This window comes from Psittacula echo (genome assembly GCF_963264785.1).
Source record: "Psittacula echo genome assembly, chromosome: 11".
NCBI lineage: Eukaryota > Metazoa > Chordata > Aves > Psittaciformes > Psittacidae > Psittacula > Psittacula echo.
The window spans coordinates 12198491-12223394 of record NC_137746.1 but is presented as its reverse complement, the minus strand read 5'-3'; the positions used below and the strand labels follow the sequence as shown (position 1 = coordinate 12223394).

At 38.4% G+C, this 24904-nt stretch overlaps 1 protein-coding gene across 1 annotated transcript in view; it reads left to right on the top strand.

Annotated features, from left to right (window-relative positions):
* Positions 1-1277: 1277 nt before the first annotated feature.
* The window catches only part of ATP10B (ATPase phospholipid transporting 10B (putative)), a gene marked incomplete at both ends in the record, with an annotated part of 51801 nt that continues 28174 nt past the window's right edge, over positions 1278-24904 (top strand). The window contains 5 exons of the mRNA XM_080626924.1: positions 1278-1552; positions 2618-2812; positions 16150-16354; positions 19860-19945; positions 22614-22720. Of these exons, the coding sequence (XP_080483050.1) occupies positions 1278-1552; positions 2618-2812; positions 16150-16354; positions 19860-19945; positions 22614-22720 (868 nt within the window). The remainder of the gene's footprint in view (positions 1553-2617; positions 2813-16149; positions 16355-19859; positions 19946-22613; positions 22721-24904) is intronic.

Sequence of the window (24904 nt, the reverse complement as noted above, 5' to 3'; positions counted from 1 at the left end):
AGCAATACTTCTTTGCTGATGAAACAACACACTTCAAATGTTTTCCCCCTTCCAAGCTCAAACATGTATGTATTTTAAATATGAATAAGTATTTTTTCCAGAGGAAGTCATATATTGCATGCAGTAAAAAGTAGGCTTTTTTATAGAGGAAGCTGGAGAAGCAAAGAACTTGCTGGTATAAACAATTTCAAAGGTTTGATGCATTTGAAATGTGTTTCTTTAGACTGATACAAACACATACAGGTATTCTCAGTCTGCTTCAAATTCAGCTGCTATTAAATAAAGTTTAAACCCACTCTTAAGTGAATTGATCTAAATGGCCATTGTCCAAGTTTCACTTTTTTTTTCCCCCTCTGTATTTCAAGTCTGAGTGAGGTGGGTTCAGTTCACACATTTTGTGTTCTGAAACCTTGAAGTTGCTCAAGGCCAGTAATTTTTCCTATTTGCTTTCCCACATTTAGTGCCTCATCATTGTAAAGCAGCTTCTAGTCTCCAGACTCCTGCTGTTGGTTTGAGATTTTACTTGTGTTTAGATTGAGCATAACAGTATATACACCTGTGCTGCTGAAGCTTGAGTGTTCTGCACATTGGATCGCAATCACAGTTGCGGATATATGAACGAATCAAAAGACAAGTGTTCAATGATAATAGGATTAGTATTGGGAGATTTAATTCCTTTATCTCTCCAACCAATAAAACGCGAATTGTTTTAGTGCTGGCTGGCATTTTCCATTTAAAATATGTTTTTACAGAGACTCTGGAAAGCTATTATGTGAGTGTAAATGAGATTAAGCTGATGCTGTGGTTCTTTATTATCTGAGCTTTTAAGATTCGGCACCTGAATCAGTCCTTTTTGTAAGCAAGTGTGAATAGAAAAAGTATTGTAAGAAAGTCAGACATTTGAGGAAAAATACCTGAATAGATTTGGTAGCAGTTTATGACTGAGGGAAATGATACAGAATTTGTGATGGAAAAGCCATTGTTCACCTCTGTCAAATTGGCTTTATCTATGGTAGTTTGCTGTTATAACACACACAAAATAGATTTGGGGTTTCCACCCCCTCACAAGGTAGAAATAGCTATTTCCATTTTGAAGATTTTGTTTTATCTTTATTCTGTGCATTCTCTGGAGAAAGTGCTGATAGCAAAGACTGAACATGCAATGCACTGAGTATTGTTTGCTGCTTTAAAGACATGAAGTGAATTTACTACCAGAATGGAATTGGGTTTTATTTCTTGTCATGCATTTGTCTTTCAGCCTGACATCCCTGCTGCGAATGGCTTTGTCTGTGGACTCTGCTTTGTACCGCTGGCAGCGACTAGGAGCTCAGAGTTCCTCCCAGACTCCCTCAGAATCAACACCACTGCTGTCTTCTGTCAGAGACAAACCAAAACTCAACTTACACAAATGGAGGATTGTGTTACCTGACAATGAGAGACAGCGGAAAGACTGGAAACAAGCTTCTCCATTTTATTCTGGAAACAGGATACAGACCACAAAATACACGTGGTTCACTTTTTTGCCCAAAAATCTTTTTGAGCAGCTTCACAGGTAAAAAACATAATTCAGTGATACATGAGGTTTAAGAGCTCTCGCTGAGACAGTGATACGTAAAAGCAATAGAGAAAGGCTGCTTTTGTATTTGTCACATTACTAAAATCTGGGTGCTGATTATTTGTAACCAAATGTCCCTTAATTCACGCTGAAATGTTTAAAGCAAGTTAATATTGGGTGTACTTAACCGATGACCTTAAGGTCCTTTCCAACTCTAACTATTCTATGATTCTATGATTCTATGTTGTGGTCAGCTTCCTGTTTGAGTGCTGGAACAGATTTCTATGCAAAAATTTCAAGTTTTTATTTAAAAATCCATCCGTTTCTTTGTTAAATAAACCTTTACTTTTTAAGAAGATGAAAAAACATTCATTGGATGCGTTGAGACACCTATGAAATTCTGTCGATTTCAAAGGCAAGCAAGTGACTTTGTTTACTAGCTTATAAACAGTATACATGCATATGCAAATGCTAGGTCAGGTTTCTTTCCAAGTGCTGGTTTGAAATTATGTGCCTGGCATAATGAATTGTGTCAATAAGATGCTCATGGAAATATCATTATAATAAATATAAATGAAAATTGTATATACATTTCTAGCTTTGAAATTTTCATTCTGTATATTAGATTTACACATTTATAGTTTGACCTTTCACCAGTGCAACACTTTATGGATCTTTCCATTCTGAACATGTGGGTTTTTACACCCATTCTGTTACACTGGTTTGGGGTTTTGGAGGCTTTTGTTTGATTTTGTGCTTATTTTCAGGACTCAGGCAATGGGGGATCATTAAAGAAGTTTCAGCTCCTAGAGGAAAAAGGTGTTCATAAGAAGTGGAAAAATTAAGGGTAGCTATAATATTATTAAAATGTACATCACAGGCTCTTCTAAAGAAAAAATTAGCATCTCAGTTAAGCAACTGATTAATTCATTCTGGGAAAGGAAGAGGAGGGTAAAGAAGTGAAAAGATTAATGTTCCTTTGACACAAAATAGGGGGTGTTCATTAAGAAAAGGACACATTCTAATTTCTGACTACTTTTAATTTATTTTATACCTTTTCAGGCTGGGTAATCTTTATTTCTTCTTTCTGGTGGTTTTGAACTGGTTCCCACAAGTGGAAGTCTTCCACAGGGAGATTACTATGCTGCCTCTGATTGTAGTGCTGCTTGCCAGTATGATTAAAGATGCTGTTGAAGACTACAGAAAACACCAATTTGATAAGACAATAAACTTCTCTAAAACCAGGGTATATGACAAGTAAGTAAACTAAACCAGTTATTTTTCCTTGTGTCTGATGTGGTGGAAACTGCTCATCTGATTTTGTAATAATTTCCTCACTGATCCTTTGGAGTAAAGGAAGTTTGGAAAAGTGGTTGTAAAAGAGTTTTGTTTTGGCTTTAGAAATGCCTTATTTCTCTCACTTAAGTCATCCTGAGATCATTGAAGTTTTGTTTCATATCACAGCAGTGTGTGCTGATACACAAGTTTTCATTCCAAGTTTCCAAATCAGCTTGCCAACACACACAACATCCTCCCCGTATAGCAGAAGAATCCAGAGAGAAAATGAAATGTATCCAAGTCTGGAAAGGATTACTGGGGCTGTTTAACAAATTGGAGCAATGTCTTTCTGAACTTTGACACTAAAACCATTAATACAAAATTAATAATAAACTACATCTAAGCATAACGAGGAACTGAAAAATAATGTATACGACTTGCGGTAACCGCAGGTGATCAATACAGCACAGTTTCATGTTGGAGATGGTACAACACCTGCAGTAAGCTGCAATGTTTGCTCAGTACTGACTCAGAAGGAAGAAATATTTTCATGCGCAATTCTCATTGCAACATTTTTATTTCATCATAGTTTCTTGTCCAAGTACTGACTTGACTTGACAGTACTTAGCTTGTCACTACACAATGAAATAGGAGGTTTCATTTAGAAAAAGTTTAAATGTTTAGATCTCTTCCTTTTTTCTCCTTTCCTTAAGCCCAGGTCATAGAGAAAAAATTACTGTAATTTGCACACATCTCATTAGCTTTCATGGAAACTAGCCCTCATTTGTGCTAGCATACTTACATGTCAGAGACACAGGGACCAATGGGGAAGAAGAAATGAGAGGCTGGAAGGGGTGACTGGGTGAGAGAGGGACACTTTAGGTGTCCAGAAGCAGGAGGTCTATCAGAGAAAGATCAGGCTGAGGGGAAATCTAGGTAGACTGCCCTTCAATTGCCTATTTTTATGTATAATTCCCGCAACTACTGTATCATAGGTTTGTTTATTTAATAATCCACTTTATGATGATGAAAACAAACAGCAGATAGAGGAAGTAAAAGAGAGAAATAGTGTCAGTATGGAGACTTAAGCAACCATCTGTTGACTTCTGGGACACACAGCTCTGCCTGTTACCTTTGAACTTCCTGGCAACACCCAAGCTTATAAAATGATTCTGTAATTCATGGAGTGAACCGTGAAAATTGTGTGTGTGCTTTCAGCTTTGTCGCTGTTCTGTGTTAAAACAGAGACACTTCATGTGAGCGGATAGTCAATGCCAGGGAAGTGCTCTGAACAGGGCCTCCAGGTGTATGCCAACAGGAATAACAAAACATTCAGGATGCTTTTGTCATATGAAAGGTGCAGCCTCCCCAGCAGGCTCTAGGACCCGGCGCAGCTGAGTCAGGATAATACCTGTCCCTAGGCAGGTGGAGACTGGGGTGGAAGGAGAGGCAGCCCTGGGATTCAGACACCTCGACTCTTTTCTCTACCACTCAGAAGTTTGTTTGGATTATTGAACTCTTATAACTTTGTTGGATTTCAACTTGAGGCTACGTTTTGAGAGGAAAACAAGATGTCAAGGAAAAGCGTTCCAGGCTGCTTCTCTAAAATGATATGGAAAAAACACTTTTTCAAGGAAACCTGCTGCCAATGTGGTACTCTGGACACTGAAATCCAGAATGAAGAGCTGGAGAAGAGAGGAAAAGTAAAGAAAAGAAAGAAGAAAAATGAAAATAAAAGAGTGATCATCTCCAACTTGAGCTTTGGAAATAAGAAGTGGAAGGAAAATCCAAACAGATACTATGACTCCAATAAAATTAAGACCACAAAATATACCATCTTGACTTTTCTTCCTAAAAATATCTATGAGCAGTTTCACCGCTTTGCTAATATTTATTTTGTGGTCATTGCACTGCTGAATTTTGTGCCTGTCGTGAATGCTTTCCAACCAGAAGTTTCTATGATCCCGATTTGTGTTATAATGGCCATGACAGCCATTAAAGATGCTTGGGAGGACTTCCGGCGGTATAAACTAGACAAAGAAATCAATCACATGGGATGTTACATCTACAGCAGGTGAGTTTCATACAGCTTTTATTTCCAAAAAAAGTTGTATGAGATCTTTTATAAATGGTGAGGCTTTGTTTATAAAAAATAATAAATAACTGCATGAAAAGCACAGTGATTAAATAAAACAGGGAAAATTCCTAGGGACTATATTTCACCTGGTATTTGTTCTGATATAGGGAAAGATATTTCTTTTTTTGTTTAAACCTCATTTTCAGACTGGGAAGGTAAGTTTGAGTTTTATGTTATTGGTGTGGCCATGGCCTTTTAAACACTGAGTGAAAACAGATGCTGTCGTAGGACCTGTTTGCATTCTTAGATACGAAAGAAAACCTCTTAAAACCCTAACCCTTTGAACAATGTTTAAGTTTATTCTCTACACTGTACACTGTTCTCAGTTGTATTTCTTTTACTAGGTTGTATGCAAAACAAATCTGTAAAAATGCTGTTTAAAAATGGGAGATAGTAATATATGTGTCTGCTCCGTCATCTCTAAGTGAATTAACTACATGTGTCCATGCTCACTACTTCAACATGTTTCATGACCACTTCTTGCTTCTAGGACTTTTAGAATTTTGAAAATTATGTTTTAATACAAAGAAAATTGTATCAAAACTGTTCTCTCAGCAAAGAGGAAAATTGCTTCTTCCTGTTAAAATCTCACATCTGAGAGTCAGAAGAGCAAAACTTTCCATCTCTGTGAATGCTGCCTGACGTACATCAGATTAATCAATAGTGATTTATATAATGTACAGTTTCACAAGCAAGATCTTGCAGAACTCTGGCTTTTATCACACAGCACTGTCATTTCTGTTTGTTTCTCTTGTATGTTTGTCAGATTTTTATATCCTGCTGGTTAAATAGGAAAACAATGGATTTGCTTGTTAAGGGACCAAACTTATCCCCACATATAGATAATGACTTGCCAGAAACAAAACCTCACTGCTCTTCTTGCCAACTTGTCCAAAAAAACCAGACATTTTACAAGTTTCTAAATATTGTTCCTTTAAGCTTTATTCTCTTCCACCATGAAGACTGTCAATAATTGTAGCTCTTTGGGTGGGGTGGCTAAATTGCCTCTTCTGCCTACCTTTGAGATTGCAATCTATTTGGATTTTTTTAATCTTTTCAATATTGCATTAACACATGAAGCAATGGATTTTTTCTTAACACTTGTTAAAACCAGTATGAAAGAGAATAGGTGGTGCAGTAGGTACTACTGAATGAATCTGCATAGAAATCATTGCTTTACGTAAAGCAACCATGTTAAATATAAATTATCTGAAAGCCTTTTATCGTAGGAACATGAGAATGGGGGAATACAGTAAGACTTATTTTGTATAAGAGAAAAATGTCCGTAATGGAATTATATGTACAGGTCCAAATTCAAATGATAGCTATGAGTACCTAAAACTTGACGTGGGCCTGCCTTAAAGTTTATTATCCAATCCCATAAAAGAGACTTTGATCTATGAATAAGTGTTGCCTAGAATCTTGTCTATCACTAAGGTTTTATTGCCCAAAAAGATGATGTAAGGAAAGGAAAATGAGGAGGGCTTCAGACTATAGCATTCACCCTGTCTGGAAAAATCATTGGTAATTATAATTGCCATCAGATCAGTAGCAACAGCTTATTATATCATGAATAATTTTAATCAGGCTTCTATAGCGCTTTGGGAAGCTGATATTTCTTGTTCTTCTTGCTGCCTGCAAAGTCATGAAAGAGCATAATGTCTTCCAGTTTTCTTCCTTATGAGTCATCTTCTGTAGGTAATTTTTTAACATAGGTGAAAGTCCTTTTTAAAACACAGCAAATTTTGTAAGTCTTGTGGCAGCAAAATGTTCTTTTTAATAAAGCAACTGATCTTCCATTCTAAGATGAAAGATTACTTAGAATGTACGTGTTAATCTTGGAGAGTATAGAGTATTTCAGATTTCAGTAACAAGAACTCTGGTTCCTGTTCAAAAAAAACCCCAATTAAATAAAAAGGCAGAAAAATCTTTACCAAATGCTGAATGTTATCTAAAACTTTCTTGAAGACTAGGGGAAATGAAGTAACTTGCCTTCTTTCAACACAGAGCAAGGGAAATTTAATTTAAATAGGCTGCCCTCTAAACACATTTTTTCTCATTTTCTGTTCACAAGGATCAGCTGGAATGGGAAATCTAGTCTGCTAGCCAAATGAAGGAAAAGACACTTCAAGCAGTATTTAAAGAACATTTAATTGAGAAAATGGGAGACAATTAATAGTCATTGAAGTGTCTTGGGGAGATGCAATAACTTAGATCTGATGTTTGATTGTGGAGGTTTCAATTTCTGAACCAAAACTTCTGGAATCAAAATAATTGCATACCAACTGTTGTGCTGTCAGAAGGAATCGCTCAACACCAAAAGAAGAGAATAAAAGATTCAGTTGAGATGGCACAGGCCTATATTTAATTGCCTTCTTTCTCCTGATGTTCTTCAAAGTATACTTTGTCTGCTTTTAAATATTTACAAGCAAGGCAGCTTCCATTACTACAAAATTGTCAAAGCATTTTCTATGATGTTCTGCTTTATTATACCTCTTTAATTGCATTTTAATTCCTGAGATCACCTGGTTTCATGCAAACTTAATCAGTTATTCTTCATTCAGAACATTTAATTATAATCTTAAAATATGTGTGATGTTTCACATGTTCATTTTGCTGTGCCCAGACACCTTGTAGTCAAGATCTGTGTATAGATCACTCTCTTCATCTTTCTTGTCAGTCAATCCCTCCAAACCTACTGTGGTTACTTTTCTCTGAACTCTTCCCGGTTTGTCATTGGCTTACTAACAACATGGGCCAGCATTAACTGTAAGTAAGCTGTAAGTGAATGTCAACCCCACAGTTGCTAAAAGCCATTATTTCATTTTCTTGACATATTATAATGGTCAAGGAACTACTTGATATGTAATTAATGTATGGCCAGGATTTGATATACCCCTAGGATTAAGCTATAACAGAACATAAATTATAGAATCGTAGAATGATTAGGGTTGGAAAGGACCTTAGGATCATCCAGTTTCAACTCCCTTGCCATGGGCAGGGACACCTTACACTAAACCATGTCACCCAAGACTCTGCTCAATCTGGCCTTGAACACCACCAGGGATGGAGCATTTACCACTTATCTGGGCAACCTTTTCCGGTGCCTCACCACCCTCACAGTAAAGAATTTTTTCCTTATATCCAATCTAAACTTCCCCTGTTTTAGTTTTAACCCATTACCCCTTGTCCTGTCACTACAGTCCCTGATGAATAGCCCCTCCCCAGCATCCTTGTAGCCCCCTTCAGATACTGGAAGGCTGCTATGAGGTCTGCACGCAGCCTTCTCTTCTCCAGGCTGAACAGCACCAACTTTCTCAGCCTGTCTCCATATGGGAGGTGCTTCAGTCCCCTGATCATTCTCATGGCCTCCTCTGGGCCAACAGTTCCATGTCCTTTTTATGTTGAGGACACCAGAACTGCACACAATACTCCAAGTGGGGTCTCACGAGAGCAGAGTAGAGGGGCAGGATCAGCTCCTTCAACCTGCTGGTCACGGTCCTTTTGATGCAGCACAAGATACGGCTGGCTTTCTGGGCTGTGAGCGCATGCTGCCAACTCATGTTATCTTTCTCATCGACCAACACCCCCAAGTCCTTCCCTGCAGGGCTGCTATGAATTTCTTCTCTACTGTAGCTTCGCCTGGGATTGCTCCGACCCAGGTGTAGGACCTTGCACTTGGCTTTGTTGAACTTCCTAGCTTCCAGACAGAATCTCACACTTCTAGAAAGTTTAACCTTTTTTTTTTTTTTTCCCCTCAGAGTTTCAATAGTCACTCAGATACAAATGCAAGGACTATGCCCAGTTCAAGATGGAACAGCAACACACTTGACCGAATGCACGTACATCAGACAGCAGCAGCCATACAAACATTAACCTTATATAAATTATTCATGTTACTTAATTTTAATCACCTAAACTTGGATATCTGAGACAGCGACTCAGAGAAGCCTAGTTTACATGCTTTGAATCATCCTGTAGAGCTGTCACATAACTAATTAAGTCACTAGGCATCCTAAATGAAACAGCCTGATTACTTTTTCAGTAGAAAGTTCTTCTGCAATGCTTTCAGGCCCTGTGGTTTTCGAGCAGTTCCTAAAAGCATCAATCTCCTCCTCCTCTGTAGGTGTGCTGACGTCTGTGATACAAAAACTTCAGGATGGCCTTTGCTGTGACTCTTTATCTGCTTAGTGTAAGGTTTCACAGCATTTAAAGATTTCTGCATCAACACTAACTCCGTTAGTCCTAGAGCAGTAATTTGGAAATACAAAGAACTCATCTCTGTGTTGCATGAAGTTAGAACTGCCAACAGCTGAAAAGCTGGAATTGGCTTAAGATAAACTCACTGGTTTGATAGAGAATTAAAGCATTTGAGTCAATCGAAGTTTTGTCATTCAGTGTGGCAGTTTATCTCCATGACAGCAATGGAGATCTGCTGTGTACAGGTTACCATTATGAATAGTAAATTTTTTATTTTCTTAAAATTAGAGAAACTGGATAGTGAAGACAAAGGCTGCGGTTCTGTTTTAACATTCATGTGCTTTGATCAGCTGGACCTTCTGAAGGGAGATTGCACCTCCCATGGATGCTCCCTGTGTCTGGGATTGCGACGGGGACTGGCCAGGGATGCAGGGACCAACAGAGGTCTGTGGCCCCTAGAACACAGCAAAGAAGAGTAGGGAGCATGCCTGAAAAAAGGAATTGACCTGCTGTCAAATCTCAGAGGTGAAATCAAAAAGACAGCTTTTCTTGACCCCAGAAACATCACATGCAGTTCATTCAACCCAGGATGAACCTGAAAGCTTGTAGAGTAGAAAGCAGGATGAGAGGAAAATACCATCCTGCAAGGCAAGGGCACAATAAGCAAAAAGACTTTTGTTGCCAATGCTTTTATCTGAAGTCTTGCTCAGCACTTTTTAAAGAGCCTTTTCTTTCTGTTTATTATTTTTGTTTTCTAACAAATCATAACTTTAAAGACTAGGAGCCTGCTGGAAGTTTCAGTGAGTTCATTTTATACATCGAAAAAAGAGAAAGCCTAAATCCTGTGGCCAAGTTCAAGTCCTATCACTTTCCCCCAGGCAAAATTTTCCTGGGTATAGCAATATCAAGGCTACTACATCTCAGTGGTGCTTTGTCTGAACAGTGCATTGCCCTGCAGAGAAGGACTTGGGGGTGTTGGTCGATGAGAAAATGAACATGAGCCGGCTTCAGTGTGCGCTCACAGCCCAGAAAGCCAACCGTATCCTGGGCTGCATCAAGAGGAGCGTGACCAGCAGGTTGAAGGAGGTGATCCTGCCCCTCTACTCTGCTCTCGTGAGACCTCACTTGGAGCATTGTGTGCAGTTCTGGTGTCCTCAACATAAAAAGGACATGGAGCTGTTGGAACAAGTGCAGAGGAGGCCACGAGGGTGATCAGGGGACTGGAGCACCTCCCATATGGAGACAGGCTGAGAAAGTTGGTGCTGTTCAGCCTGGAGAAGAGAAGGCTGCGTGGAGACCTCATAGCAGCCTTCCAGTATCTGAAGGGGGCCTACAAGGATGCTGGGGAGGGACTCTTCATCAGGGACTGTAGTGACAGGACAAGGGGTAATGGGTTAAAACTAAAACAGGGGAAGTTTAGATTGGATATAAGGAAGAAATTCTTTACTGTGAGGGTGGTGAGGCACTGGAATGGGTTGCCCAGGGAGGCTGTGAATGCTCCATCCTTGGCGGTGTTCAAGGCCAGGTTGGATGAGGCCTTGGGTGACATGGTTTAGTGTGAGGTGTCCCTGCCCATGGCAGGGGAGTTGGAACTGGATGATCTTAAGGTCCTTTCCAACCCTAACTATTCTATGATTCTATGATTCTATTAATTTCATCACCTGGAAGTGATGAACTGACTTCTTGAATGGCTGAGGTGCATTCCTGTGACAGCCACAAAGCATGAACTTCGAGCAACTGATACAGTAATTATTTCTTATAAAAGTAGCAGTATGAATAAGTTACAATGACTGCAGGATTATTCTGTGGTATGATGTTATTGCAAGTCAGTATCCATTAGGACAGATCCAATCATTCTGTCACCTGTACTTACTTCAGGACTAAGTAATTTTTGTGCCTACTTTACCTATGGATACTTGAATTATCAGTGGGTTTTACTGAAGTGCCGTTTGTTTGTGCAAGCTGAGGCATTCTTCAGACTTCCAGTGAGCTGAGACAATGGCCTTAACCAGCAGTAAACAGGTTTGCTATGTCACCACACAACTGCTTGAAAGGAGTGGCTCCAAAACTGTGAAGGAATAACTAAAATGTTAATTAATTTATGGTGATCATGCTGATTGTGTGGTGAAAAAACATGGGACATGCCCTACTGGCTAAATGTAAAAGAGAACGTCAAGTTTTCAACACTCATCTGGTCCAGGCAGCAGCACTTGAAAGTCAAAAAAGCAGTGAGCTAGAAATTCTAGTCAGTCAGTGTGTATTGCTACAGTGAGGGTCCTCAGTCTCTGTAGAAGAAAATCCATAACTACATTACAAGGCTACAACTGGTTTGTGTATTGCTTTATCAGAGCTTTCTTTGAGATCTATTACCTGCCAAGGCATTTAATGTTGCTTCACAGAAAAAGTGCAATGGTTTAGCAGGCAGCAGCAGAAGCTAACAACTAAAGACAAAGAGCAATTAAATGCGAACCTCTGGTTTTGGCTCAGGCACCTGCAAAATCATGACCTCATGGAACTGAGTTCCATCCTAACTGTCTGAATTTTTAAAACACCATTAAGACCTAAAGAGAAGCAGGTTTCTATCGTGTTACCTCAAGAGCTACATGGTCATGTAAGGAGACAATGGCAGCAAAAAAAGATGATATAGGCTGTGCCTTCCTGAAACGTGGTAAGTTAATATGAGTCCTTAGAAACTAATGTTAATGATTAGCAGCCAGTAAGTGACCTTAGAGTTACCTGTTCATTCCAGCTAGTGCCAGGCAAAAACATAGCAATCGTATTTTGTTCAAGGCAGTTTTAAAAAGATATTGGATTTTCCTCAATACAATAATCCAAAGCTTTTATTTCTTCATTTGGTACAGGTCATTATAAAATTGAAACAGATTTAAAAAAGGCAAGTTAAAAGAAATCCTAAACCTTTTATATAGATGTATAATGCATTTTTAAAGTTCTGGTACTTACTTAAAGTTCACATAAACTTGAATTGATTACAGAATTTAAATATTCGTTTTTATTATTGAGAGACTAGCTTCCTTGTTAGGATACTATGGACAGTTTTAGCACATTAAAAGATAGGATCTATTGCTAATGTTAAGGAATTTGGAATACCAAAATGGTTTAAAGATGCATTTTATTAGACTTCAGAAATTTTCCACCCCCATTATCTTTAAAAGATGCTCATTGCTTTCTTAAAGTAGTATTGGAATCCTGAGAGACTGGGACTATGGCGAAAGACTGTAGCTGCTTGATAATGAGAGCTTGTTACAGGACTGGCTGCTACTGAATGACATCATTGATGCTGCTGAGCTGATGTCCACATCACAAAAACAACCTTCCCAGCTACTCTATAGTATCTTCTTGTTCTCAGATAATGCCTCTTGTTTAGAAATATAGTTAGTCAGGTTGTACTGCACTTTGACCTATGGGCAGGTTTCAGAATTGGTTCCTTTCCGATCTAGTGCCTTCTTCAAGTCCTAAATCTGCTCCTTTATTGTCATTTTTTAAAAGTTTTATAGCATTAGCTTCTATCCATGAAGTCATGGCCATAAAATGGAAAACATTTTGTGAGGTTTTTCCATGTAAAAGCTGGAGTAATCTTTGATAGCTTAAAACAGCATAGGTTTTCTATTTGCAAAATTAGATTGTATAGGTGAAGTACACCTGTGTACTTCAGTACTTCAGTGTAGAACTGAGAATCTCAGAACATTATGTTTTATAAAGTTCTCTAAGACAATCTAGGACTCATGGGCATGCTGTGGGGTGCACATGAAGAATTAGTTTAATCTCGCTAAGGAGCAGAACAATAATTATTTCCTCCCATTCACCATGCATTTTGACCCAGTTTTCGTTTGAGATCTCTTTTTATTGAATCCAAGAATGTGAAATGAAATTGTTGACACAAAGTCAATAATTTATTCATGTTACCCCACAATCTCCAACCACAGCAGGATTTTTTTATGATTCTTTCTTCCCAGAAATTACTTTATAAAGTCTGTTTAGCTCAGGCCTCCTGGTAAGATATGATGAATCCAGGAACAAATTCCGGCAGACTTCAACTCTTCAAGGCTAACTGCTTCTTTTTGTCAGCACTGTACTCTGATGGGCATTTTCATGCCACCCATTAGCCTGGGACACTAAGGGAAGACTTTCCAAGTGTGCTGTTGATAAATTGACTGGTAAATGACAGAAGGTACTGAGAAACTTTTATCTTGGATAATGTCTTTGATGTTTCACAGCCCTGATGCTATGTGGTATAAGAATTAACTTTCCGCCTATTGAAAATCACCACATCTTGTTTATTTTACTGGATAAATGTGTTTGCCCTTTTTGTATGTTTCTCGTCAGATCATCTTATATTTATGAAGCTCATCTGTTTATTTAGCAACCGGAGCTTGTGCTATGAACTTTAATCACTGAACAGAAAATGGGCACTGTTCCCAGTTACAGGAATTGCTAAAAGGACATTGCTTCATTTGAGAAATCTTTTTAGGCAACTGGGTCTGTGCTGCTGTGGGGTGCAGCAGGCTCCTTCTGAAGTACTTTTCGTCCTTTCATCCGTCGGTAACTCTCTACAGAATTGTGGAAAACCTTTGTACTGTAGGAAATTGTTAATCTTACAGCTCCAGCTGAATAGTTCTGTCAGGGAAAGTAAATGTGTTTCTTCACCAAATTCAATGCTTCTTGGGACAGAGGGACAGTCTCTTCTCCTGAATGCAGGTCTGGGATTCTAGTAATTCCCGAAGTCTAGTCCATGTGCTAAGTAAAACTTTTACTCTGATCTGAAGGAGGTCATTTGGCTTTACTGACTCACTGTCTCCTTTGTAATTAGTGAATGGGCAGAACCTGAAGCTTAATGTGTAATGTATGTTTCATAGGGAATTATTGAAAAACTACTACAAGTCTGTGATTCCTGTGGATTATTTTTGCTAACCTGGTTTCTTTAGGCTGATGTGGCAGAGAGCCAGCTGGGCAAAGCCCTTCTATAGCATTTTATCACCAGAAAAAATCAGAAGTGTGTTCTATAAACTTCAGAATTGCGCAAAAGGTGACGTACAGAGAGGTAGGATTGCCCTGCAGAAGTTAAGGCAAACACTATATGCAAACTATACACAGCACCCAGATGTCTAGGATAGCAAGACAAGCTATCCTCTTGCTGTAAACTGCTTCTGTACCCTCACTTTTATGTTTTAAACAAACAGATTAAGAAGTTCTACCCAGAAAGTGTTTGACACAAGAGGGATTCATAGTTACTTAGTTGGTTTGCTATGCTAACATTAGTATCTACTTTGTAGAGCAATACTCAACATGCAGCAGCTTGAATACTTTTCAAATAGAAACTGTTCTGGATTTTATTTGTTTTTTAATGTGCAGCAACATCAATTTACTTACAACAAACCTGTTCAGTGTGCCCTTTCATGTCTGTTGTCAAGCAAAAAAGTGAAAGACATGCAGATAAGTAGAGTCAGACAAAAGAAAGAAGAATAAAAAATTCAGGAATTGAAAATTAATGTAAGAAGGAAAAATTATTGCTATTATACCATTATTAGTAAGCGCTTCACATCCAGCAATAAAGGGATTAAAATAGTTAGGGTGGGGGAAATGTCTTTTTTTTTTTGAGTAAAAATGGGATGCCATTGGGAAATGCACAGAATTTAACTGTGAGCATAACTTTTTCGGGAAGCTGTTATTTCATGTTTCACAGATAAGGATATCAGCCAAGTGCAAGGGTTTGCCTAACAGCATTATGCCTGGCTCTCCTTTATGGAAGGCCAGGAAAATAGGTTAGCAGGAAGTAGCCTTTTAGCCTTTGGCCTGACTCTGGAGCAATGCTTGGATGTGTGCTTTGAACTGCTACAAAACGCTTTATCTGCTGTATCGCTGATCCCTTTCTCATGATACAAATGCTTAATTGAAAGACAGTGTTCTTCAGGCAATAGATGAGGATGATTAAAAACTTAAGCAAAAATGAGACTCTGAGTCATTACAAAAAGCCTCTTACTGTCTGTTCAGTAAAGTATCAGAAGCATTTGTTTCTCTTACAGAGCAAGATATAAGATGATTCAATTACTCATATTGAAAAATAATTTCTTCTCAAAGAAATAGAGGACCTGGGCTATGTTGCCCCTGTCTATTGTGCAGTTTTTAGTTTGTTTAGCTGATTAAGAGCAGTTGAAGGATAAACTATTGAAAATGTAGTATCAAAAAATTCGCTGTTTTCTGAACCACTGAGCACTGATTTGTTGATGAAATAGTAATTTCTTTTCTTTGAAACCCTTAAGCTCTTTTTCCTTTCTCTTTTCTCAGTTTGTTTGGCTTGGGGGGAGGTTTTTTGGTTGGTTGGTTTTGTTGGGGTTTTTTTAATTAATTTAGAAGCTTTTTGTTTCTTACCTTAAATTTCCATTAAGCTTGAGCTGTATTGCATAATACTAAAGGGTCATTTGTTATGCTGCTTTACCTTTTCAAGTTGTTTCTGTGGGCTAAGCTCAGATTTGTAATTACTTTTTGAGAGTTCCAAACTGGAAAGTCCTGAAGCAAGTGTAGCTGAGAGATCAGTTTGCTTCTTTCAGGATCTGTGTTGTTGAAAACTATCTGAGAAATAGTCACTTGGTCAAAACCAGTGGGTTTTGGTAAAGTGTCTAGCTTTCTTGAATAAGAAGCTTTAAAACACTTTTCTTAGTCTGAATGACTTTCTATCTTTTGCTCTGGAGATTATAGGGCTAATGCTATAATGGAGAAATTTTGTTGTAGTTTCTTTTTATTCCATGTAAAGGTTTTATTTGAATGTGATGAATGAAGTGATAATGAAAGAGTTTAAATCATTGATTTCTAGCTGTTGTGCTGTGACTTTCAAAACAAAATACAGCAATGTGTCACCTCTGCCCTACCCCCTTATTTTCTTTTGTTTTTTGAGGACCCACTAACCAGGAATCCTGCATGCCTAATGTCACTGTTTACCCATGACATGTTTTTAATGCAACAGGGAAGAACATGCTTATGTTGAGAAATGCTGGAAGGATGTCCGAGTGGGGGACTTTGTGCAGCTGCAGTGTAACGAGACCATCCCAGCTGATATCCTGCTGCTATATTCCTCTGATCAGAATGGGATCTGTCACTTGGAAACTGCCAACCTCGATGGAGAGACCAACCTTAAACAACGGCAAGTTGTGATGGGCTTCTCCAGCCAGGTAAGTCTGCTGAAAATGCAGTCTGTGTAGTGCAGGGTTGGTCTCGGCTTATGTGCACACCTGCTCCAGCCATAACGTGCAGCAGTCCTGACTGGCTGATTGTGCTGATACAGCTATGACAGGGTTTTGTTGCTGCAGCTAATGCACTGTATGAAAAGGAGCAGTTTGCCCTAAAAGGTTTTTGTTACACTGGCACAGGGATGGCTGTATAAAAAGGAAGATTAGCTCATTTTAATTTGCAATTGTTCTTTGCAGCAAACTGCATCAGCAGGTGCTTAAGTAACCACACACATCACCACCATCCCAGAGAGCAGCAAGTCTTTTCTGTGTACAAGCCATCCATACACCACAGGTTGTCACAGCACACAGCACATCCCATAGCAAAGCCGCTACTACTGAGTGAATTATTCTTCCATGGAAATTGGAAGAGAGCTCATAGCCCCACTTCCCAAGTGGCCGCAGGCTTCCTTACAGATTTTGCATCTCTGTTGCAACTGCTATACCATTGCTTGTTTGCTAGGCAGGTAGATGTACAACAGTTCAACTAGGAACTGCTCTAAGGCACACTAAGTTGTAATGATATAATGGAATCTTTTATAGAAGTGTAGTAAGTAATTGAATAGGAACTCAAGGTAAGTTAAAATGTGAAAACTTAAATGAAAGTTATGTGTTCGACATCAGTTTGATTGTTAGTAGGCATCCGTTTGAATGCTTAAAACCACTATATATTTTTTTTCCACAGGCTGTATAATTTCCTTTTTGCAAACAGTTTACTGGAATAGTCTCTTGAGTCGTGTTTGGCAAACCTGAAGTAAACAAGAAAATACAACTTAGGGAGAATTGTTACATTTTAAAATATCTTTTCAAACACAGCAGGGCAGTGTTTTAAATAACACAGAACAAGTTTAAGGAGCTGTAGTATGTGAGGAAGAATATTTTCTTCCATTGGAATCACTCCGGCAGACAAGAAATCCTAAAACCTGGCAGGTAATTCTAGGAATTACATTCAAATTTTTATCCATTAGTAGCAGTGCCATTAAGAAGATCTTTTGGAGTTATTGGTGGGTCGGACACAGCTGCCAGTGAACAGTCAGATTTATTAAATAAAAGTACACCATTTTCATGGCCAGTTGTGGTCACGACTGGATTCCAGTTTTAGTTTCACTTTGCTCAAGTGGAAATTACTTTGCACGCATAATTACCGACTTTCTCAGGTGGATGCCACAATACAAAGCATATCTTTTCCAGTGCCCTGCAATGATGACAAACCTGGCTTCGTCAGTAAAAAAAATTGAAATGCTGCATTGTGTATTTTTGCTTCTAGAGGAAAACAATGCTGTACCATTATACAAAATGAAACTTTTGCCTCAGTCATTTCCAATATAAGGAAGTCGTTCTTTAAATCAGAAAATTTCCCCATGCCAGATCATGCTCCAGACTACCTGTTCATGGTTATTTTCTTTAGACTTTGAGTTGTTATTTAGATAAGCTGTATGACCAGAAGTGTTTATACTTACAAATTTTGTTACGTTGGCAGAGTGGAATGCAGTTCTGACCATGTTGATAGGCAGTGCTCAGGAAAGTCAAAGCTTAAATAGTCAACTACGTAACTCTATTATTTTAATGTATTAGCTTAGGAAATACCTTGGCTAAAAAAAAACCAAACCAGTGCCCTAAATATCGTATGTACAGGTTTTATTGTGCCAACTTCTTTCTTGTTCTTTGAGGTTTGTTTGGTCTTGCAAGTTATGTGCTGTGTAAATTACTCAGAATTAATTGTGTCTATAAAGTGTGAGTCTTTAAGGAGGGATGACAAGGAAATACATATGAACTGGGGTTAGTTCTTTGGTTTAGGATATGCTTAGGAATATGGAATTTACCTACCTGGAAAAGACTGAGGAAGGATTATATTCTTTTTTATTTTTTTTTCTCTTGAATTTTTCAAATACGAAGTTATTGTCATCAAAAGAAAAAAATTTGGGAGAAAAATCCTCCTTCCATACCCTAGCTAGAAGCCTATTAGTTTTCTTCATTAGTAATGAGTCCTTCAGTTGCCTTTTGCATCTTCCTGTTCTCCTGTTGTACAAGTATTTCTAACACAACCAAGTATATACTGATTTTCACGATGAGTTCACTGTGTTGAATAAGTTTCACCAGAGATGAACAATATCTCTTTAAAGAGACATTAAAAATATTCAGCCACATGAGTCAGAAGGTATACAAAATACCCTTATATTCTGAATCAGACTCTCGACTTGCTTGTAGTTAGATATTATACATACCTTAAATACATATGCATTGTTCAGTGAAAAAAAATAAGAACAGGACAGAGAAAACAAAGTAAAAATTAAAATACTAAAACACAGTGGAGAAAAAAATTGAGACTTGAGGACTGGCAATGTAAGGAAGGTATAGAATCATAGAATCATAAGATCAACCAGGCTCTCCTGCAGTCTGGCAAGGTTTTGTGAATTCCAATGAAGAATTCCCAGGGTTTGCAGGTTCTAAAGGAGTCTAATCTCCAGAAGTCCCTCTTGCTGTAGGAAAAAGTAGGGAGGCACAGCAGCAGATTTGATTTCCAGCTTTCCTAATGGGAGGAGTTTGGATTAAAGTGAGTTTCAGTACTTTTAAATATTTTATGGTGCAGCAATAATGATTCTTTTTCACATTCCTCACCTCCCATTTTTATTACATTTTCGTAATCTAAAATAAAAGTTCTCTGTATTTTTTCATTGAAGAAAAAACACACCATTTATGTCAGTCAAGTATCTCTCAATCTCTCTGCTTTCCAGACTGCTTCATGTAGTCAAAATCCCAGGCCTGTTTCCTTGAACACAGGGGAAATCAAGCAAAATTGTGTGTCTCAGTTCAGCTCCAAGCTCTTTTTGAATGAACACTTGGCCTGAAAAGCTGTCTTGTTTTGTCAGTCCCAGTGGTTTGGGCTTATTTTACTCCCTTCCCTCTTTTGCCTTTGTTTGTTTTTTTTTCAGTGGATTTTGTTTAATGTTAGTCTTGCTTTTAGTCTTATTGGAATGTAATAGTTTATTCAAATATGTGAGCTCTTATTTTATGATTATACCACCCTGACCAGTAATATAATTCTTCTAACATATTTTAAAGTCATGATAAATCCTGAAATTACTTTCATTTGAGTTGGTTGAAGGCTGGTTTTCTTTCACAAATAATTTGAACTATTTGTTACATTCTCTTTAAATGAAGACAGATGTTTTCACTAATTGGCATCTGTGATGTCTTGTCCAATGCACAGCATTTTCTGCATTTAATTTAACCAGTTGTTAATCCAAGAGACGAAAATCTCAGATCTTCATTGAGCCCCTCTGAAGCTTTGCTTCAGGCCAAATGAGCTAAACTTTCTCTGCCTCTGGTAAGGCAAGTGCTCTAGCCTCCACCTATGATGGTGGCATCTATTTAGCTGCTTTAGTGTTTTAGCATTTCAAGTATGCATCATATATGACACTAATTCTCACTGTGTTTCGTCTTGCAGAGTACTTTGTTTGAACCTGAGCTTTTCCAAAACACCATCATCTGTGAAATGCCTAACAATGATCTCAATAAATTCAAAGGGTACATGTAAGTATTTGTTATCCACAAATGTATTTTGTATCTGAACTGTAACGTTTCTCTTGGAGGAAGTGGGAAACGTATTTTGCAGAAAATGATGAAATGTCACTATTATCTGTTCCTGGATTCAGAAGTCAATGTAAAATGTAGACTGGAATATGTGTTCTGAAGCAAGACAGAACAAAGGCTTGACAATGAATTTTCAGTTGTTTCATACACATTGTTTTCACAAGGCTTCAGCTCCTTTCAGAATTCACACATAAGCTCATTTATGTTTGACCTGAGGGTCAAGGTAGGCTAGATTTTAAATCTCAGTCCTTCCCAATGTTTCAAGGTATTCACCTGCATGTCTCTAGCTTCTTCATATTTACAGCCACAGAGAAAGGATATCCAGGATCTAACAAACAAATCAGATTTTCTTCTTACGGCTAGAAAAAGCAAGCAAACAAGCAAAATCCTACTGAACCGATGTGTTTCAGTGGTATAAAAAAGGTGTCTTTCACCATATATGTGAAGATAAAGCTATATCCTCTGTGCCTTATGTTCTTTCTTCATTAAAGAATTCTGACACAAGCATAACAGGGAAATCTCTACCGACAAATTTGGAAATTCAGCAATTTTAAGGCCATTCCCTGGCCATAAGGTGTATTTGTATGGCATGGATTATGTCCTAAAATTCTCTACCTTCTAATATGCAGCAGCCGTTTCCCCGCACCCTCTTCAGAGTAGTTGTTGGTCCATGCCGATTCCCACACCACATCACAGAAATATCCACTGCCCCAGGTCAAATGCATGCCCCACATCATGCAAATAATTTAACTGTATGAACGTGTCACCATCCTTATCCATGCCTTGTTAAGGTTACTAGGAGCTAAACTAAGAGCTAATTGGTAATACAAGAATACAATGAGTGATGCCCTGGTGTAGCTGCAAACGGACAGATCACCTGACATGAGTAAACCAGGGGGTTATCACCTATTAGAACTGATTGTGCTTATTCTGGTCTTGAGAATTTTTGCCCTGCAAATAACATGCTTCTAATAGCAATGCCATTTCCCCTCTACTGTGATATCTTACAAGGGAAAAAGAGGTCAAATTTGTATTGATCACTGGCTGTGGTTCCTGGCTTTGAGGACCATTGGGTATAATCTAAATTGAAGCAATCTTTCCAATTATCCTCCTGTAATATGGCATAGGAGCACTGAGAATATAGAAATGTAAGTGATATGTCACCAGAAAACACACACAAATACATACCCTTAGGCCCCAGGACTGGTTTCAAGATCTTAAAATCTCCATTGAAAGTCTGTAACAGAAATCTCTTGTAAATGCCTATTATCTCGTCTGTTTGGTGGAATATGGAATTAGCTGCCTTTCTCTCCCTGCTTCAGGGGTAAATGGAAGAATTCGCCAGTGAAAATTACTTACTAACAGTTAGTGGAGTTTGTCTTTGTTCTGCTGTTATTTGAGCTATTTTGTAAACATCAATTACTTGGAGTAGGTTACATTTTTCTCCAAGAACCCTTAATAAATTATTGAGGCTTTACTGGCTTGCAACAAAATAGCAGCAGTACTCTCTCTGCTAAAAATTATAAGAAAGAACTTGGTGACACCCATCTGACATGTTCGGCCACAGCAAATACTGCTCAGGGGAATGCAGGAAAGCTTCTACTAAATAAGTTCACCAAGGCTGAATCTACATTCCTTGAAAAACAGTTTTCTGACATTATTGGTTTTGGGGGGTTTTTTTGCAATTCCACAAACTGTAGGGTTTTGGCGCTTGATCTGCTTCACATATCTAGTTTGATATGTAATCATGTGCAGCTGCACACAGACATAGGACTGTACGTAGCCCTGAGGTAGCATTCAGCCTTGCTCTCCCTTTAGGTGACACTGTAGTTTACTGGTATATGCAATGCCAAATATGAAATAGAAAGTAGCAAAAAATATGTATTTTAGAAAGAAATATAAATTCTGATGCTGATATTTACATGACAAAACCAGATAGAGTGACTGAAGTGAAAAATCTCTAAGGAGGAGCCTATCAGAGTATATAAAAATACTGTGAGGAAAAGTAGGTTTATGCTTTCATTTTCATAAGCAAGTAAGAAACTGCCTGCCTGATGCAGCACTCTCCTTATAGTACCTATTAAGTTTTCATCTGTCTGTCTTGCTGTCAGAAGGATCTGGTGTGTGATGGGACGTCTTCAGCCAGGATAAAAAGTCTTCCATCCAGCGTGAAAGTGAGGAAAAGAGCCTCAGCCTAGAGACCGCTCAAGTGAAGTGAGGCTCACAGAGATGAGAAGCCCTTTGGTGGCTGACAGAGCGTCAGAGGCTCTTGCAGGGTGCGATGTATTCATTTGAACCTCTAACAGCAGGCAAACACTTCAGCTTTCTAAAAGAATTTAATCTGAATGAAAGTGCATAATGTATCTTGGCTTCTTTTACGAGGTGCTCAGTCTGCCAGATAAGGTACCAATTGGAAGGCAGACTTGATTCGTATTGACATCATGACATACACACGGTGTGAACAGTCTTGGGGTCCTTACTGAAGCTGAGTGATATATAAGAAACAGTTCCTTGGTTTCAACTTGAAACAGACATGCACACAAAAATTTCAATTAATTCTGTATTAGAACAGAAAAAAGCATCATTTTGTTCTTTTTATTTCTTCTAGGGAGCAACCAAATCATGAACGGGTTGGTTTTAACATTGAAAGTCTCTTGCTTCGTGGATGTACAATCAGAAATACTGAGGCTGCAGTAGGAATTGTTATATACGCAGGTAAGTAAGATGTACTGTCTATCTAGGTAAACATAGTATTCCCCTGTAAATACCTTAAAGTAAGTAAGCGTAGTCTAATATTGCACAACAGGCAATTTAAGAACTGGTTGTGCATGGGAAAATTATGCAACTTCTTGAAGTAAAGATATTACTCATCCATCTCCAAAGTCAGCAAGTCCTGAACTGAGTCTAGAGCAAGTGACAGTATCCTCGTGTATGTCAAATATCTTGCTCTTTGTGCAGTACCTTGCAAAAATACCCAGACAAGTGAAGAATTGCTCAGGTGAGTTTAACTCTCAGCTCTGCAGCTCTGATTAGAATACTGATTCCATCTGGCATAAAACCTACACAGCTGTCCTAAGGGAGGTCTCACTGGCTCCCCAGGGTAGAAACTGGTGCAGCTGAAGATCTACCCAGCAAATAAAAAGATCATCACAAAGCCAGCACACAGGTGGCACTGAGAGCAGCAGCTGAAGGTGACAGAGGATGTGGCAGCAGCACAGGTTTGTGCTGACATAGATACAGTGTGTGTATGCAACTATGAATTTCACACAGTAGAGGTATGAACTAAGCAAGACAGTGTCAGTACCCAGATCAAATGCAGCAGTGCCAGGTTCAGCAGAGGGTCAGTCCATCTTTTTCTCAGTGTCGTTTTCCTTTGTCGTGTTACCACTGCTTTTACTCAGTGAGCATAATTTATCATTGACTTTGCCAGCTGTTCCCTCTTCTGCTTCAGATAGAGTGTCTCAGCTATGCTCTTTATTTGTAGATTAAATAAAAATCAGTTTACACACAACAATTAATGCATTATTGGTTATCTTTATCTTCCCAGTAGTCATGTCACCTGTTTTATGTCTAATCAGCAGCAAGGAGTTCAAGGCTAAGCCAACTAAGAGAAAAATCACCATCTCTGCAAGAGTCACTTATCTTAGACTTCTCTCCACAATCCAGATTATTTTACCTGACAACTGGCCATTTTACTTCACTATTGCAGACATGGACTGAATGTCCAGAGCTCCCATTTGTTTCTAAATCAGCCTTCACTTTGTGGATCTTTCATTGCCTGTCTCTCTGGACACCACGTATAAGGATGGTGCCTACCAGATAGAGGAGGAAAGCCAGAGCCAAATTCATCACTCATTTTTTAGGATGTAACTACTATATAAAAATCTCTGTAGGGATCACTCGCTATACAATTGGAGTAACTTGTCTTCCCTTCTCCTGACAGAATTCCTATTTTATTTCTCTTTAGTCAACATTTCCCAGTATGTTCCTTGGACTGGCAGCACAGATCCTAATGTGGATCTCTGTTAATGTTGCTTAAGATGCTAATAGCAAAGGTTGGAGTTTTAAAGTCATTCTCAAAATAATGGTGTCTTTGATCTGAGTAAGTCTTCAATTTCCAACTGACATCTTATTCCTAATGTCGGTATAAAAATTTATTCTTTTTCTTCTAAAAATAGACTCACTTGAGCCAGTACCAGCCTAATTTCTAGGGTTTTTTGATTATACTCTGGCTTTTAATCATGATCTGTGGCCTTTTCTGAACAATGAAAATCAGCTATATAGTAAAGTGGCACATTCTCGATTTTTATAACTCTATTACTCCTCAGAGTTCCTTTCTGATGGAAGAGTACAGCCATCACTTAATGTGATTGTTTAGCCTGTGCAGTTCTCATCTGACCCAAATCTGGTTATACTTTTCATGGCTACCCATGGTTCTGCACAAAGTAATAGCACTAATGCATGAAAGCTCATTACTGACAGCCAATGTAGTTTTCCCATTCTGATAGGGACTGCAGCAAGATCTATATGCTCTTCGGGTAATAAAGTACCAGAATGAAGTTTTAGATAAGCCCATCAACATCCAGCAATAGAGAGACAAGGTAATAGTGGGGTGGTAGGCAAGATGCTTTGTTGCACATCATATAGAATGGTAAGGATTAGTGGAGAACAAAGTAACTTATTCCTCTTATTTCTAATATTGTTCCTTGCAAGGTGATATCTGTATTACAGATATGTTCTTTTCCTGTTGGTCAGCTGAAATGGAAGAGAATGATAGAGATGATATTGGGAAAGAAATCTCTTCCTGTTATCTTCCTGGAATGAATCCATCAGCATTTCCTTGAGGGTTTTCTAGGAGGGATTGTGTTTTCAATACAAAACATTCTATTAAGCATGACA